Source organism: Neoarius graeffei, chromosome 15, assembly GCF_027579695.1.
Source record: "Neoarius graeffei isolate fNeoGra1 chromosome 15, fNeoGra1.pri, whole genome shotgun sequence".
NCBI lineage: Eukaryota > Metazoa > Chordata > Actinopteri > Siluriformes > Ariidae > Neoarius > Neoarius graeffei.
In genome coordinates this window covers 41276701-41294477 of record NC_083583.1, presented here as the reverse complement: position 1 = coordinate 41294477, position 17777 = coordinate 41276701, and the positions used below count along the sequence as shown (strand labels likewise).

The 17777-nt window shown below is 43.1% G+C and overlaps 1 protein-coding gene across 5 annotated transcripts in view; it reads left to right on the top strand.

Annotated features, from left to right (window-relative positions):
• Positions 1 to 17777, top strand: part of patj (PATJ crumbs cell polarity complex component) — a 234157-nt gene that overhangs the window by 195125 nt on the left and 21255 nt on the right. For all 5 annotated transcript variants that reach the window (XM_060941335.1, XM_060941333.1, XM_060941334.1 and 2 more), the window contains 6 exons: positions 3050 to 3122; positions 3561 to 3644; positions 10547 to 10639; positions 10743 to 10811; positions 13465 to 13585; positions 16328 to 16434. In XM_060941335.1, the coding sequence (XP_060797318.1) occupies positions 3050 to 3122; positions 3561 to 3644; positions 10547 to 10639; positions 10743 to 10811; positions 13465 to 13585; positions 16328 to 16434 (547 nt within the window). The remainder of the gene's footprint in view (positions 1 to 3049; positions 3123 to 3560; positions 3645 to 10546; positions 10640 to 10742; positions 10812 to 13464; positions 13586 to 16327; positions 16435 to 17777) is intronic.

The following is a 17777-nucleotide window of genomic DNA, read 5'->3' as shown; positions in this document are numbered from 1 at the left end:
GAAGAGAAAGAGGGAGGGGTGTAAAGCAAACCTGGGGAACTAGGACGGTGCAAATGAATGCAACTGACTATTTGTGCCGCATGGTTTTTGGATTATAAGTCAGAATGCAACATTTATGCATGCACTTGCTGACAACAGGACAGATAAGAGTTTGCTTTCCCCAACCAATTGTTGCATTAATTACAGATTAAAGCTGGGACTAATCACAAGGACATTTTGCAATATGTTGAAAACTTGCCTTTGAGTTCAATGGGGGGGGGGGGGGGGGGGGGGGGGGGGAGTGTTGATCCAGACACCAAAATATGACTGTTTATTAAAGGTAGACTACCTTTCAGTTTTTTCAAGTGTAGGTCATAAAAAGAATTTTCCCCGACACCCAATTATTTTTGTTCAGTGGACCGAAAGCTACTGAATTTGAATCTCAGACTTCCAATTTTATTGGAATTGTGGATGCCAGCTGTTTGGTTTTTTTTAATTTTAATAGAACAATTAATGAATTTAAGGCCATGTGGCCCAAAATTCTCCAGTATTTTCTCTTGCTTCACCATGACGCAATTCAAGATACTAAGTCATGCATCACTTGGTGGATTTTCTCCGTTCATGCAAGGCATTGTGGGATACAAATTTGAAGCAGGAGAAAAAAATGGAGGACGTGAGTGTGCGAATGAAACATGAAAGACCGACTACAGTAACGGAAAGCGAGAAGACGTTATGTTGTGAAGGAAAGGAAATGCAGGACCAAACTAATAAATATCGGCGGTCAGCGAGCACCTCTGTGTGATCATCTGTTCGTTTAGCGACAAAATTATGTAACCGTCAGTGCACGGTCAAGGTAAACCTGTAGATGGCAGTAATGCAACACTGTGGATGCCAGCTGCTGTAAAACCCTAAAGAAAAAAGTGGTAAACCTGTGCACGTGCACACGGATTTCCTCTGTCTGCTTGACTGTGCGAAGCGAGCAATTTCATGCACGTTATTTGCTAGAGAATCCCCTCAAATTAAATAACTTCCCAGCCACAGAATGGCCTCATATTTTGTGAGATATTACAGAAATAAACAGATATCGCAATGACTAAATTTCAGAGGGAACTAAATTTCACAGATTTCATGAAATCGAAAGGCCGTCTAGCTTTAATTTTACACTCTGATGTCCAACATGGCAACGTAGATTTCAGCATGTTCGTTAAAAATTAATGTCACCTTGTTTCAGCCAGGTGGATCTGGTCTGTTGTGGCGCATTTTGAACCTGCTTTGAAGATTCCAGTGATTCTCAGTTACTGTTTGGAGTTTGAAACTGGATCTTCTTTCGCAAAGCATGTTCAACAAACCAATAACGCACATCAGTATGTTTTCTGATGAATGCCCTTATGAGTTTAACTTAAGAATGTCATTGTGAATTTCTGGGGTTTGTTGCGTTTTGAGGAAAGGCCTAAGTTACTTGTGAAACTGTGAAGATGAATAATGGTTTTGATATTGCTGAAGAGTAAACACCAAGATTGTGTAAGCCTTGCTACGATGTAGAAGCTTCTGCATCTGGGCCAGCAAATTATGGAAAGGAAATGTGTTTTTTTTTTTTTTTTAAATTAATGAAAAATTTGTAAATATTAAGACACTTACCGTCCATTTTAGTATGAACACCAGTACACCTGTGTCTTCATGCAGTTATCTGATCACTCAATCATGTGGCAGCAGCACAACGTATAAAATCATGTAGATACAGGGCAAGAGCTTCACATCAGTCATCAGAATGAAGAAAAAATGTGAGCTCGGTTACTTTGATTGTGGCACGGATGTTAATGTCAGACAGGCTGATTCATGTATTTCATAAACTGTTGATCTCCTGGGAATTTCACACACAACAGTTTCGCGTTTACACAGAATGGTGCACAAAACAAAAAACATCTTGTGAGCAGAGAGTCTGCAGGATGAAACACCTTGTTGATGCGAGATATCAGAGGAGAATGACCAGACTAATCATTCTTTGAACCTGATGGTTATTCAGTATTGTATAGTAGTATACAGTACAAGTCAAGTTTGTTTGTATAGCGCTTTTAACAATAAACATTGCCCCAAAGCAGCTTTACAGAATCTGAATGACCCAAGACATGAGCCAATTTTATCCCTAACCTATCCCCAATGAGCAAGCCTGTGGCGACGGTGGCAAGGAAAAACTCCCTCAGATGACATGAGGAAGAAACCTCAAGAGGAATCAGACTCAAAAGGGAACCCATCCTCATTTGGGCGATAACAGACAACATGACTATAACATTAACAGTTTTAACATGAAGTCAGTTTCGTTGATGTTATAAACTCTTCATTGATGGAAACTTGAGTGCAAAACTGTTCATGACAACTACAGTCCTAAAGTTAGCAAGTCAACTGTAGTCCTCAGGCATAAAAGCATTACTGTAAGTGTCCAGAGCGTCTTCCGAGCGTGACTTTCAACTGTCCGTATAGGGCCGCCCTCCACAGGAGCAATGCGATGAGACTCCAACCAGACACAGGGCACCAGGATGGATCAGGCAGGTCCGAGGAGCAGAAGAGGTCAGCATCTCGACCCCAGGACCGACATGTAACTCAGAGGGACAGATTTTTTTTTGTGGGGGGGAACCACAGGTTGTTAGGTATGTCCAATGTCACCAGAATAAGTAGGAACAGTATACATATCGCACTGAGTACAAGCAGGGACTCCGGCAACTAACTATGACAGCATAACTAAAAGGGGAGAGCCAGAAGGTAACGCAGGCATGAGGGAGCCCCGGGACATAAAGCAGCCAGCCACTACACCATCAACAAACTCGAGTGAGCAAGCGAGTGGGGACTGACAGCATCCATACATCCCAGTTTACCAAAACACTCTGTCTGAGGACCCTCCAGATCTACATCTTTACCTCATAAACACCATTAACACAAGGCTTGACTAAACCAGTCAATAGCTTGGACACACTCATTTATAATAATGAGCAAGCGTGTTCAAACTTGTGATTGGTACTGTATATGAATGCATACTGTTATTGCAGCTAATGGATATTTTGCATCTCTTGCACAGGAATGAAGATGCCATCAATCAAATGGCAGTTCCACCTTTCCCCTACCAGCCTTCCTTTCTTTCCTCAAATGAGGTGCAGTATAATTTTTTTCCCTCTACTCTTCTCTCAGGATGTCATATTTTTAGACTTTTGGAACCAATCATCTCTGTAGAAAAGGTTTCACTGCAACAAAATCAGAGAGGTTTTTGAAAAAACACACACGCCCGTGCGCGTGCACACGACCACCCCGCTCCTGGCTATCTGCTAGAGCTTCACCAGTTTGAAATCTACCAGGCTGCGTTTATAATAATACATGGGTAGCGATTTTGAAGGAAACATCACTGCAGCTCTAAAAGCATTATTGTTCCAGCAGTGACAGCCACTGAACTGATACTGGTAAACATGCTCTGCTGTCATGTAGTCCAAGATGGAGCCATTGCCTACTACTGAAGCTTAAAGGTTGTAGCAAGTTGTGAATTGTTGTTTCACTTTTATGAAGCACCATATCTGAAGTCAGATCATGGATTTCAGATTCATCTGAGCCTTCCAGAAGCTGTAATACCAGCAGAGAAAGCAGAGCCCCTGGAGTGTCTCCCAGAGCCCCTGCTGAGCCAGGTTAGACAAGTTCATGTTTTTTTAACTCTCTTCTTTCTGCTGCAGTTTCTAACATTACAGAAAATACCAGCAAAGGTACAACCGTCCACACTGAGGTCCAGTTATATGCCTTAAAGCCATAGTTCTTAAGGTTCTCTGTGATTTTCAAATTTTATTACAGTGACGGAAGCAACACACCATCAGTCAGTCTTACAGTAAAGTCAACTCAAATCTCATGTTTGTCTAATAGAAGTGGCATGATGCCACTTTCCTATCCCAATACTGATTATGAAACCTTGAGTGTCAGCCAATATTGATGCCCATATTTTTTTTAAAAACACGTTATAATTAAAAAAAAAATCAACAGCTGAAAACATGAATTACACAGAAGCAGCTTTACACAAAAATGACAAATTTGTTACAAAATCTGATTAAACTCCCTTTTTTTTTTTAAACTTCAGTATCTAATCCACCAGTGCTGGTATCAGTCTGATATGGAAACACCCCCACACCCCCCATTTAGAGGTGACTAAAATTTTTGAAAACACCATCCTTAAAAAGTATCCATTTTCTATATTTAACCTAATTTCTATCCACCTCATCTGTCATGTATGTGTCCAGACAAAAAATATATATATATACAGTGGTGCTTGAAAGTTTGTGAACCCTTTAGAATTGTATATATTTTTGCATAAATATGACCTAAAACATCATCAGATTTTCACACAAATCCTAAAAGTAAATAAAGAGAACCCAGTTAAACAAATGAGACAAAAATATTATACTTGGTCATTTATTTATTGAGGAAAATGATCCAATATTACATATCTGTGAGGTGGCAAAAGTATATGAACCTTTGCTTTCAGTATCTGGTGTTGACCCCCTTGTGCAGCAATAACTGCAACTAAACGTTTCCGGTAACTGTTGATCAGTCCTGCACACCGGCTTGGGGGAATTTTAGCCCATTCCTCTGTACAGAACAGCTTCAACTCTGGGATGTTGGTGGGTTTCCTCACATGAACTGCTCGCTTCAGGTCCTTCCACAACATTTCGAGTGGATTAAGGTCAGGACTTTGACTTGGCCATTCCAAAACATTAACTTTCTTCTTCTTTAACCATTCTTTGGTAGAACGACTTGTGTGTTTAGGGTCGTTGTCTTGCTGCATGACCCACCTTGTCTTGAGATTCAGTTCATGGACAGATGTCCTGACATTTTCCTTTAGAATTCGCTGGTATAATTCAGAATTCATTGTTCCATCAATGATGGCAAGCCGTCCTGGCCCAGATGCAGCAAAACAGGCCCAAACCATGATACTACCACTACTACCACCACTATGTTTCACAGATGGGATACGGTTCTTGTGCTGGAATGCAGTGTTTTCCTTTCTCCAAACATAACGCTTCTCATTTAAACCAAAAAGTTCTATTTTGGTCTCATCCATCCACAAAACATTTTTCCAATAGCCTTCTGGCTTGTCCATGTGATCTTTAGCAAACTGCAGACAAGCAGCAATGTTCTTTTTGGAGAGCAGTGGCTTTCTCCTTGGCAACCCTGCCATGCATATCATTGTTGTTCAGTGTTCTCCTGATGATGGACTCATGAACATTAACATTAGCCAATGTGAGAGAGGCCTTCAGTTGCTTAGAAGTTACCCTGGGATCCTTTGTGACCTCGCCGACTATTACGGTACACGCCTTGCTCTTGGAGTGATCTTTGTTGGTCGACCACTCCTGGGGAGGGTAACAGTGGTCTTGAATTTCCTCCATTTGTACACAATCTGTCTGACTGTGGATTGGTGGAGTCCAAACTCTTTAGAGATGGTTTTGTAACCTTTTCCAGCCTGATGAGCATCAACAACGCTTTTTCTGAGGTCCTCAGAAATCTCCTTTGTTCGTGCCATGATACACTTCCACAAACGTGTGTTGTGAAGCTCAGACTTTGATAGCTCCCTGTTCTTTAAATAAAACAGGGTGCCCACTCACACCTGATTTGTCATCCCATTGATTGAAAACACCTGACACTAATTTCACCTTCAAATTAGCTGCTAATCCTAGACGTTCACATACTTTTGCCACTCACAGATGTGTAATATTGAATTATTTTCCTCAATAAATAAGTGACCAAGTATAATATTTTTGTCTCATTTGTTTAACTGGGTTCTCTTTATTTACATTTAGGACTTGTGTGAAAATCTGATGATGTTTTAGGTCATATTTATGCAGAAATATATATAAAATTCTAAAGGGTTCACAAACTTTCAAGCACCACTGTATATTGACATTTGCCCAGACTGAGAAAAGAACTTACAACCTAAATATTTGAAGCCTAAGGACTATGGTTTCAGTTCTGACAATAATTCTTGAAAGTATGAGACTATATAATGCACACTAGTTATACTCTAATAATAAGGGTCTTTGGTAACATTATTCTCTTCCTGTAGCAATACAGTAAAAGTGGTTCTGGTTACTTTATAGCTTCACAAATATTGTGTAGCATCCACTTCGTAAGTAACACAACCTTGCAATCCTCTCTCTGGAAAGTAATTGCATCTCTGAAAGGGTTTAATTCACAACCTTGAACTGAAGGGTTAATTACAGTGTTTTACAAAAAAAAAACAATCCTAAAAATGTATTGATTTCTGTCACAACTGACTTTCAGTTAAAAGATTTTGTGTTGGTTTCTCAGCACAGGAAACCATGATGAAATAATCGTCGATGGTAATTGCACATGTGCTGTAGTTGTGGTTGATTAAAGATTTAAGTGAAAAAACGATTCCAGTCAAGGTGCTGTATTACTTTGAGTGTTCTCTAAAATAGTGATGAAACATGGTGGAGGGGTTTGAGTGCCTCAGTGATTCTAGGAGCTATGTTGTCAGGGGCATTTGGCCCTGGTAGGGTCTCCCAAAGCAAACAGGTCCTAAATGAGAGGTCAGACAAAGAGTGGTTTGGAAGACCCTCATGAGAGAAAAAGCTAGGATCTGAGTGCCCTCATCTGGACCAGGGATATCAGGGCCGCACCCTGGAGCCAGGCCTGGGAGAGGGGCTCGTCGGTGAGCGCGTGGTGGCTGGGCCCATGTCTGTGGGACCCAACCGGGCCTGGCCCAAATGAGAAACATGGAACCCCTCTCTTGTGGACCCACCACCCGCAGGAGGTGCCATAAGGGTCCGGTGCATTGTGAATCGGGTGGCAGCCAAAGGCAGAGGCCCTGGCATACTGATTCCTGACTGATAAAACTGGCTTTTGGGACATGGAATGTCACCTCTCTGGTGGGGAAGGAGCCTGAGCTTGTGTGTGAGGTTGAGCAGTACCGACTAGATATAGTTGGGCTCACCTCAACACATAGCTTGGACTCTGGAACCAATTTCCTGGAGAGGGGTTGGACACTCTTCCATGCTGGAGTTGCCAAGGGTGAGTGGCGCTGGGCAGGGGTGGGGCTATTGGTAGCCCCCCAGTTCAGCACACCAACATCGGAGTTCTACCCAGTAAATGAGAGGGTCATTTCCCTGCACTTTCAGCTTGGAGAACGGTCTCTGACTGTCATTTGTGCTTATGCGCTAAATGGTAGTTCAGAGTACCCGGCCTTCTTCTGGAGTCCTTGAATGAGGTACTACACAGTGCACCATGAGGGGTCTCCATTGTTTTACTGGGGGACTTCAACACTCACGTGGGCAGTGAGGGTGAGACCTGAAGGGGTGTGATTGGGAGGAACGGCCTGCCTGATCTGAACCCGAGCGGTGTTCTGTTGTTGGACTTCTGTGCCATGCACGGTTTGGCCATAACAAACGCCATGTTCGAGCATAAGGGTGTCCAGAAGTGCACATGGCACGAGGACACCCTAAGCCATAGATCGATGATTGATTGACTTTGTAGTAGTTTCATCTGATCTACAACCATATGTCTTGGACACTCAGGTGAAGAGAGGAGCAGAACTGTCAACCGATCACTACCTGGTGGCGAGCTGGATCAGATGGTGGGGGAGGAGGCTGGACAGACCTGGTAGGCCCAAACATGTAGTGAGGGTATGCTGGGAATGTCTGGCGGAGGCTCCTGTCTGTCGGATCTTCAACTGCCACCTCTGGCAGAGCTTCAACTGCATACCAGGGGAGGATGGGGACATTGAGTTCAAGTGGACCATGTTTCGTACCTCCATTGCTGAGGTGGCTGTGTAGAGCTGCGGCTGCAAGGTTGTTGGTGCCTGTCATGGTGGTAATCCCCGAACCCGATGGTGGACACCTGCGGTGAGGGGAGCTGTCAAGCTGAAGAAGGAGTCCTATCAGGCTTGGTTAGCCTGTGGGTCTCCAGAGGCAGCTGACAGATACCGACGGGCCAAGCGGAATGCAGCTCTGGTGGTCACCCAAGCAAAAACTCGGGTGTGGGAGGAGTTTGGTGAGGCCACGGAAAACGACTTTCAGTCAGCCTCGAAGAGATTCTGGCAAACTGTCTGGCGCCTCAGGAAGGGGAAGCAGTGCTCTATCCCTACTGTTTACAGTGGGGATGGAGTACTGTTGACCTCAACTGGGGACATCTTCCGGCAGTGGAAGGAATACTTTGAGGATCTCCTCAATCCCACCTTCCTGTTGTCTGGGAGGACGCAGAGTCTGAGGGTGCTTGGGAGGACTCACCCATCACAGGGGCTGAGGTGGTTAAAAAGCTCCTCGATGGCTCTGGGGGTGAATGAGATTCGTCCTGATTTCCTGAAGGTGCTGGATGTTGTTGGGCTGTCTTTGCTGAAATGCCTCTTCAACATTGCATGGAGGTTGGGGATAGTGTGTCTGGATTGGCAGACTGGGGTAGTGGTCCCCCTTTTTAAGAAGGGGGACCGGAGCGTGTGTTCCAACTATAGGGGGATCACACTTCTCAGCCACCCTGGGAAAGCCTATGCTGGGGTGCTGGAGAGGAGAGTCTGGTTGATAGTCGAACCTTGGATTCAGGAGGAACAATGCGGTTTTCGTCCTGGTCATGGAACACTGGACCAGCTCTTTACCCTTGCAAGGGTACTGGAGGGTGCATGGGAGTTTGCCCAACTGGTCTACATGTGTTTTGTGGACCTGGAGAAGGCTTATGACTCTGTCCCTCGTGGCGCCCTGTGGGGGGGGTGCTTCGGGAGTATGGGGTTCAGGGCCATACTCAGGGCCATTTGGACCCTGTATGCCTGGAGCAGGAGTTTGGTTCGCATTGCCGACAGTAAGTCAGACTCGTTCCCAGTGCATGTGGGACTCTGCCAGGGCTACCCTTTGTCACCGGTTCTGTTTATAACCTTTATGGACAGAATTTCTAGGCGCAGCCAAGGGGCAGAGGGTGTCTGGTTTGATGGCATCAGGATCACGTCTCTGCTTTTTGCAGATGATGTGATCCTGTTGGCTTTATCAATCTGTGACCTACAGCATGTGCTAGGACGGTTTGCAGCAGAGTGTGAAGCGGCTGAGATGAGGATCAACACCTCCAAGTCTGTGGCCATGGCGCTCAGCCAGAAACGGGTTGAGTGCCTACTTTGGGTCGGGGGGGGGTTGCTACCTCAAGTGGAGAAGTTTAAGTGTCTCGGGGTCTTGTTCACAAGTGAGGGTAGGGGGGAGCAGTAGTTGGACAGATGGATTGGGGCAGCGTCAGCAGTGATGCGGACGCTAAACCGGTCCGTCGTGGTAAAGGGAGCGCTGAGCCAAAAGGCAAAGCTCTCAATTTACTGGTTCATCTACGTTCCCATTCTCACCTATGGTCACGAGCTGTGGGTGGTGACTGAAAGAATGAGATTGCGGATATAAGCGGTTGAAATGAGTTTTCTCTGTAGTGTGGCTGGGCTCTCCCTTACAGATAGGGTGAGAAGCTTGGTCATTTGGGAGAAGAACCAGACTCGGAGTAGAACCGTTGCTCCTCCACATCGAAAGGAGTCAGTTGAGGTGGTTCGGGCACCTTGTTAGGATGCCCCCTGGACGCCTCCCAGGGGAGGTTCTCTGGGCATGCCCCATCGGGACGAGACCCCGGGGCAGACCCAGGACATGCTGGAGAGATTACATCTCTCGGCTGGCCTGGGAACACCTCGGTATTCCACTGGAAGAGCTGGTGGAGGTGGCCAGGGAGAGGGAAGTCTGGGCTGCTCTGCTTAGGCTGCTACCCCCGTGACCCAGACCCGAATAAGCGGCAGAAAATGGGTGGATGGAAATTTCCACACACACAGAACCAAAGCAGCATTGTGGATTTTAGCAGGCTAGAGGGGGAATATTTTTTTTAATACACGCCTTGATGATAAAACTTTCTATGAAAGTTCAATGGAAGTTTCTATGAGTTATGATTTGTTCTTTACCTTTAAAGATGCACCATGACTGAAGTCAAATTGTGGATTTTAGACTCCGTATTGTTTTGAATGTGTTTTAAAGTTGTACTAAATCCTTCAGGTATGAAAGATGAACCCCACCAACCCAGTAACCGGTGTGATCTCTAATATAGGTTGAGATTGTAGAGGATGAATTGTGTTAACAGACCTCCATCATTGTTAAGTGTGAGTTTGACAATAGTGTGAGATTATTACATATATAGCAGTATAATGATGTTCCTTTCCATCTGAGCCATATTAGTAAGCCTTAATACTGTAAGAGTGGTATTACTAAAAGCTAGTTTTCATTATTTGATTGTTTAAACATCATAAATCCTTTCTTCATTATTTTATTTTTAGCTGCTCTGACCAAACTGTGTTCTTTAACCCAGATCTGAGTTGGTGTGTGTGTGTGTGTGTGTGTGTGTGTGTTAATAGTCCGAGTACCATTTTCACTTGGCTCCTTCTCTCCATTTTTCAAACCAGCAAAATATCGGTCACTCCCTTCATCCATTCAGTGGCATTAAATGCCTGTTTGTCCTATATGGAGCTCAGTGTCTGAGATCTGACCTGTACGTATAAGAGAAGACATTTGCTGTTTTCTTTTGACCTCAGATCCAGGAGCAGTCAAGTGAGGCCCCTCCAGAGAGCTCAGTGTTTGCGGAGGTGGTAGACAAGAGCCTACAGGATGGTGAGGCTGCCTCGAAGGTGAGTGATGGTTTCTTTAATTTAATTGAAGAAAATACTGTACTGGTACATTTTCTTTGTGTTTTTGAATTTGAGGAGCTCTTATTTACTATTCTTTTTTTAGAAGCTAAAATCTTCAGAAAGAACGTTAGAAACTGGAGGTGAGGATGTTTCCAGACCTCCATTGGAAGAGGTATGTGATTTAAATGTTTAAGTTTCCATGTTATACTTTCAATTGTGCAGAATAACTCAAAATGCACAACTCCTAAACATTTTCTGCTAAATGAACTACATGATCCTGGCAAAAGGCTCTGGAAAACATGCATATCACTAAACCAGGTTTTTTTTTTTTGGTCATTTTAAATTGTCAATTCTAATTATAAAGAAAACAAATTATTTATGCTGAAAATTACATTGCATGTAACATTGACAAATTACTGAAGTCATTTTTTTGGGTCACTTTTTCTGTCATTCTCTAAGCGAATGGGCCAGTAGGTATTGATTTAATTGTCTTTAATGGCATGGCTCTGACAGTATTTTGGCTCTGACAGTATATAAATTGCAGTGCTAAAAGAGGAATAACATGGTTATAGAAAACGTAACTTCAGGGAGGGAAGATAATTTTCTGATGACATGCGTTTTACTCTTTCTATAGTGCAGGGGTCCTCAACCTTTTCCACTTTGAGACCCACCTATTCATACTTGTAACGAGTCGGGACCCATTACAAAAGATTATCCCCAATAATGTTGGCTCGTCTATTCTATTGGAATCTAATAATCTATTGTAAAGTGTATTAATGGGATGCAACATTACTCCTTGTTACAGATGGGAGCCCAGGAATTAAATAAATGCAATTAAAAACAAACTGGTTTTAATTGTAGATATTGTATTTAAAACTCGTGTATTTAAAACTGTGCCAGAAGCCAACATAAAACCATGCATGCAGGACATTCTCAGTCAAAAAGGTTTAATGATCCAAAAGTGGAGTCTGGTCCATTAACACAAGAACTTATTGCCATGTTTGTGTACAGAAAACAAGCAAATTATTAAAACCAAGAAGTACACTCAAAAGAAGTGGATATAGAAACCACTTAATGGGATAGAGCCTTACACGCTAACAAAGAAGGATTTTTCCTTTGAGTTGGAAAATTATCCATCCGTTGATTTTCCCGACATCTCAAACTACCTGGTGCTGCAGACATCGTTCCGCACGGACACACAGATGAAAACCTGGAAGAGCATGGAGGAGTACAACTTTTATATGCGACTGGGTTAAAGATCTAGGGATCAGGATACTACAAGATAGACGGTGGTAGACGGATCTAAATGCAGGAAGAGTGTTGATTAGCAGGTGTGATATTTACAAAAGCAAAACAGAAAGTAGAAATATTTAAACAGCATTATAAACATGGCTAGAAACAAACATGACCGTGATAATGCTTCGCAAAGTCTCTGTGAAACCAGCGTCCCTATCTGCTGATTGTGCTCAAATCAGTACCAGGTGTTTCCCGTAACGATCTGGTCCCAAGCGCGCGCACAAAGCGCTACGTGAGCGTGCGCGGACACTCGAGCTGTGCCAGACTCAAGCGCGCAAAGGAGCGACAGTCAAGTGTTCACTTACTGTGTGACCTCAACTTTTAGCTTGCGTGTATATCGGCATCAAAATGCCTCATTTTCATTGATAACCCATCGCAAGCTGCAGTGTGACCGTAGCTTAATGAGGCGGATGTGACGTAGGATGCATCCCAGCAATTGTACCCTACTACGAGTAAAAAAAATTTACTAAAGCTTGAAAAAAAATACGCGGCCCACTACATGGTGCTTCACGGCCTACCAATGGGCCACGGCCCAGTGGTTGAAAAACACTGCACTACACCATTTGCCCTATTTGGAAGTAAATACCTTCAAATTAAAGCAAACAGTCTGCGCTCATTCATTTCAATTTCAACTCCTGTATGCTGTGGTAGACAGACTATAATAAAATCACTGTAATAACTATAACTAAAGCTGAAATAGCTTTAACTATAAACTACAGCTGAAATAACCATAACTTTGAATCAATTAAAATGTTTGTCAATGTCCAAATATTTATGGACATGACTGAAGCCATTTGAGGTTTAACTTTAGAATATAGTCCTGATTGCAAGCGTACTGAAGATAGTGAGCTTTAATGTGACTCTCAGGTTACTGAAATATTAAATCTATCTAAATATTATTGTGGAAAAATAAAAGCGTCCCTGAAAACTAATGTTTATTGTGATATTGTTTTCTTGTTATTTTTTTTCTTTTTTTTTTATTATTATTACCTAACTTTCTGTGGTTTGTGTTGCACTACTACTGATGCTTCCTCTGTCTGTGGTAGTATGATATGACAAGCTTATTATAGTATATATATTGTACATGTATATAAGCTATTACGCTGTGTTCCAACACTAAATCTTTTAAGTTGTGTGTGTGAGTGAGAGAGCGCTCTCTCTCTCTCTCTCTCTCTCACTCACTCACTCACTCACTCACTCACACACACACACACACACACACACACACACACACACACACACACACACACACACGTCTGTGGCCTTCAAAGTAAGGAAGTGATGAATGTTTAAATGGGATACTGGGATAGTGCATTCAGATGGGATATTGGGGTCGGGTAATTTTAGCAGTGTGAAACCCACATCTCCCTGTGAGAGAGAGAGAAAGGGAGAAATCTAAAGCAGCATGATTGCTTTGGGTGATGGTTCTGCTGTCCAAAGTGCTAATATGACGAATGTTTTGATGGAATATTGGAGTACTTATTGGGATATTGGAAAAGCACATAAATATTGTGTACCTGTGTATATAGACCGTGAGCCTTTCCAAAAGCCTGAGAAACTCCAGCAAGCTTCCATCAACTTCTGTGGATGTGGCAGCACTCTTACCTCCAGTGCCTCCTTCATGCCCTGACTTTGAGTGCTGCAGCAAAGGTACGAGTTCAGCCAAAATGAAAATGCACACATTTCACCTGAAATCCAAAGACATGTTCGCCTTGCTTCTTTCATTTTGTATTACAAGTCTAATATAAGTCATGGAAAAGGGTAACTACTCGTTTAGCATTGCCCAAACTGCATCACACACTGACTTCACACTGTTGGGCAAAATAAATCAAATTGGAAATGTATTATTATCTGGTCCAGTCTGATGTTTTTGTTCAGTGATGCAGTCTGAAGAAGAATGTAATTTGCCTTTAATATAGCTGCTATTAGCTCAGAAATCTAACATCTAATACGAGGTCGGAAACCACAGAACAACATTCATGTCCTACCCGTGTTTCCGAGCATGTGCAAATTTACGCAGAACACCAACTAATGTAAAGCTCAGTTGATTGGCTTCAAATCGTATAAATTGCAATGTGGTACCGCACTTTTATATATGGATTACAGTGTCAAGTTTAAATGGCTTGTGTATTTTTACTCACACAAATTGAATGAAATTTTGTATTAAAGGCAATAAAAATGGGGGGGGGGGGATAAAGAAAGCAAGTCAATATAAATCCATAAATTAAGACAAACGAAACCAGTCATTCAGTTAGCAATGCTTCTGTATAAAAGGAGGGCATGCTCAGGTGGTGTGTTTCAATTCCATTTGCCACAGGATTCTTCTTTTAATGCTGTGCAACATTTTATTCGAGCCAACGCTAAGTGGCCGATCTGGTATGTCTCAAGCTGTAATGTGTCATATTCCTTATTGTGCTGTGGACCACTCACTTCCTGCACTGCACACATACGGTATGCCCTTCTGCTTTTCTCACATGGCATCAGGGAGGGCTGAGAATCGATGTGACACTTCACTTTGAATTTAAAAAAAAAAAACCTAAACAGCACTTTTCACGTACGTGTACAGTAGATATACACTGATCATAACATTTAAAATGGTGCCTGTCCAGTGGTGGGATATTTTAGGCAGCAAGTGAACAGTCCGTTCTTGAAGTTGATGTGTTGGAAATAGGAAAAATGGGCAAGCATAAAGATCTGAGCAACTTTGACAAGGGCCAAATTGTGATGGCTAGACGACTGGGTCTGAGAATCTCCAAAAAGGCAGGTCTTATGGGGTGTGTCCGTTATGCAGTGGGGGTAGTACTTGCCAAAAGTGATCCAAGGAAAGACAACTGGTGAACCAGTGACGGGGTCATGGGCCGTGAAGACTCATAGATGCGAGTGGGGAGCGAAGGCTAGTCTGTCTCGTCTGATCCCACAGAAAAGCTACTGTAGCACAAATTGCTGAAAAAGTTAATGCTGACTATGATGGAAAGGTGTCAGAGCACACAGTGCATTGCAGGCTGCTGTGTATGGGGCTGTGTAGCTGCAAACCAATCAGGGTGCCCATGCTGACCTTGATCCACCACCGAAAGCACCTACAATGGATACATGAGCATCAGAACTAGACCATGGAGCAGTGGAAGAAAGTGGCCTAGTCTGACGATCAGCGTTTTGTTTTAAATCATGTGGATAGCAGGATGCATGTGCGTCACTTACCTGGGGAAGAGATGGCACCAGGATGCACTATGGGAAGAAGGCAAGCCAGTGGAAGCAGTGTGATGCTCTGGGTAATGTTCTACTGGGAAACCTTTGGTCCAAGAGTTCAGTGTGTTGACTTGGTCTCCAAATTCCCCAGATCTCAAGCCGATCGATTATCTGTGGGATGTACTGAACAAACAAGTCCAATCCATGGAGGCCCCACCTTACAACCTACAGGACTTAAAGGATCTGCTGTTTAACATCTTGTTGCGAGAGACCATCGGAGGTCTTGTGGAGTTCATGCCTCAATGGGTTATAGCTGTTTGGGAGTCGGTGGGGGAACTACACATTATTTGGCAGGTGGTTTTAATGTTATGGCTGACCGGTGTATATTTTGTCCCTTTTCATGTCAAATTCTTTTCATTTTGGCTCCACATTTTTGCTTTTCAGGTGCTGCTGTTGCTCTCTTAAGTAATAAATATTTATATTGGTGTAGATGGGAGTCAAAATAATGTCTACTTCCAAGAAAGTCTGTTTTTGCCTTTCGCTTGTCCTTTTAGCCGTGTTTGAGTGATTAGCATTCATCAACAGACACGCACGGGTATAAAGAAAATCTGCGTTTCCTAAACTTTTGAAAATATGGCAGAAATACATCTGCTTGAAAAGATTTGTAAACTGTCAAACCAGATCAAATACGATTATTAACCAAAAAAAAAAACAAACCTTGCTCCTGTACTGCTCAGTGTGTGAGTTTAGTTCAACAGCTAATGTAGAACTAGACACTGGAATCTGAGTATTATTACTGTGACTAAAAATGCATGTTGAGTCCTAAATTTATGTCTAGATTTGATTTTAAGCCACTGTGCTGATAATGTGTAAATGTTACTTGAATCATTAATTTTAGTCCCTAATAAATAAACGCAACCCCTGTGTCTCTTCTGTAATCAGAGTCTTTATCCTTATATATTGATTTTAGCAGCAGGTGTTCTTTCCAGTGTTTGTTCCAGTCTCTTCTATGTTGAAATGGGAAAAATGACACATTTGCACATTCATTGTTGATTTCTTAAACCTTTTAATCACTGGCTGTTGTAGTATCTCGGAAGATAAAATTGCTTTCACTTCTGTGACGTCTAGCAAAAGTAGACATTTCCACACTTGGATTCTCTCCTTCACTCATGTTTTCATTGTTCCACCTCTCTCCCTTGTTTGCAGACCCTGCTACGTGTCCCATCGTGCCAGGGCAGGATACTGTGATAGAGATCTCAAAGGGCCGCTCTGGACTCGGTCTCAGTATTGTCGGAGGGAAAGACACACAGTTGGTATGGGACACATCTGCCACTGCCCTTGCTTACTGACCATGCATGTGGACCACATTCACAGTTTAGATCAGTAGTATTCTTTGAAGGTCTGTGTTTTTGCAGTATTTCATCAAAGTCTTTGGGTCTTTACTTTGGCATCCAAAATGTAAAAAATGGCATCAATAATAAAATGCATTGATATCCATTGCTGGCTAGTTTTAGATCATTTTCTCCCACATATTCTGCAAACCAGTTCACACTTGGATGCTCGCAAGGGAGGACTGTTGACAGTTTGCGTTCTTTGCTGATGTTTTCCTGTTCAGTCAGTATGAGAACTAAAAACAGAGCATATGTTTATGTTGATACAACATGCATTGAAATATCCAGAATTAAACATTTTTGGACTTGTTGAAATTGCTGAAGGAAAGGGCAAAGATTAGAATTGGATTTGGAAAATAAATTTATTTTTGGAACATCTAAAGTTTTTCTTATGTTCGGTTTGATTTTATCTCATCTCATTATCTGTAGCCGCTTTATCCTGTCCTACAGGGCCGCAGGCAAGCTGGAGCCTATCCCAGCTGACTACGGGTGAAAGGCGGGGTACACCCTGGACAAGTCGCCAGGTCATCACAGGGCTGACACACAGACACAGACAACCATTCACACTCACATTCACACCTACGGTCAATTTAGAGTCACCAGTTAACCTAACCTGCATGTCTTTGGACTGTGGGGGAAACCGGAGCACCCGGAGGAAACCCACGCGGACACGGGGAGAACATGCAAACTCCACACAGAAAGGCCCTCGCCGGCCACAGGGCTCGAACCCGGACCTTCTTGCTGTGAGGCGACAGCGCTAACCACTACACCACCGTGCCCCCCGGTTTGATTTTATAATATTGATATTTTATTAAATTTATCATATTTACAGTGCAAGTCATTTTTCTGAAATAGTTTAACTGTGAAATGCTTCAATTAAGAATATATATTTTTTAAAAACTTACTAGCTTTGGGCGGCACGGTGGTGTAGTGGTTAGTACTGTCACCTCACAGCAAGAAGGTTCTGGGTTCGAGCCCAGTGACTGACTGGGACCTTTCTGTGTGGAGTTTGCATGTTCTCCCCGTGTCCACGTGGGTTTCCTCCGGGTGCTCCGGTTTCCCCCACAGTCCAAAGACATGCAGGTTAGGTTAACTGGTGACTCTAAATTGACCGTAGGTGTGAATGTGAGTGTGAATGGTTGTCTGTGTCTGTGTGTCAGCCCTGTGATGACCTGGCGACTTGTCCAGGGTGTACCCCGCCTCTCGCCCGTAGTCAGCTGGGATAGGCTCCAGCTTGCCCTCGACCTGGCACAGGATAAGCAGCT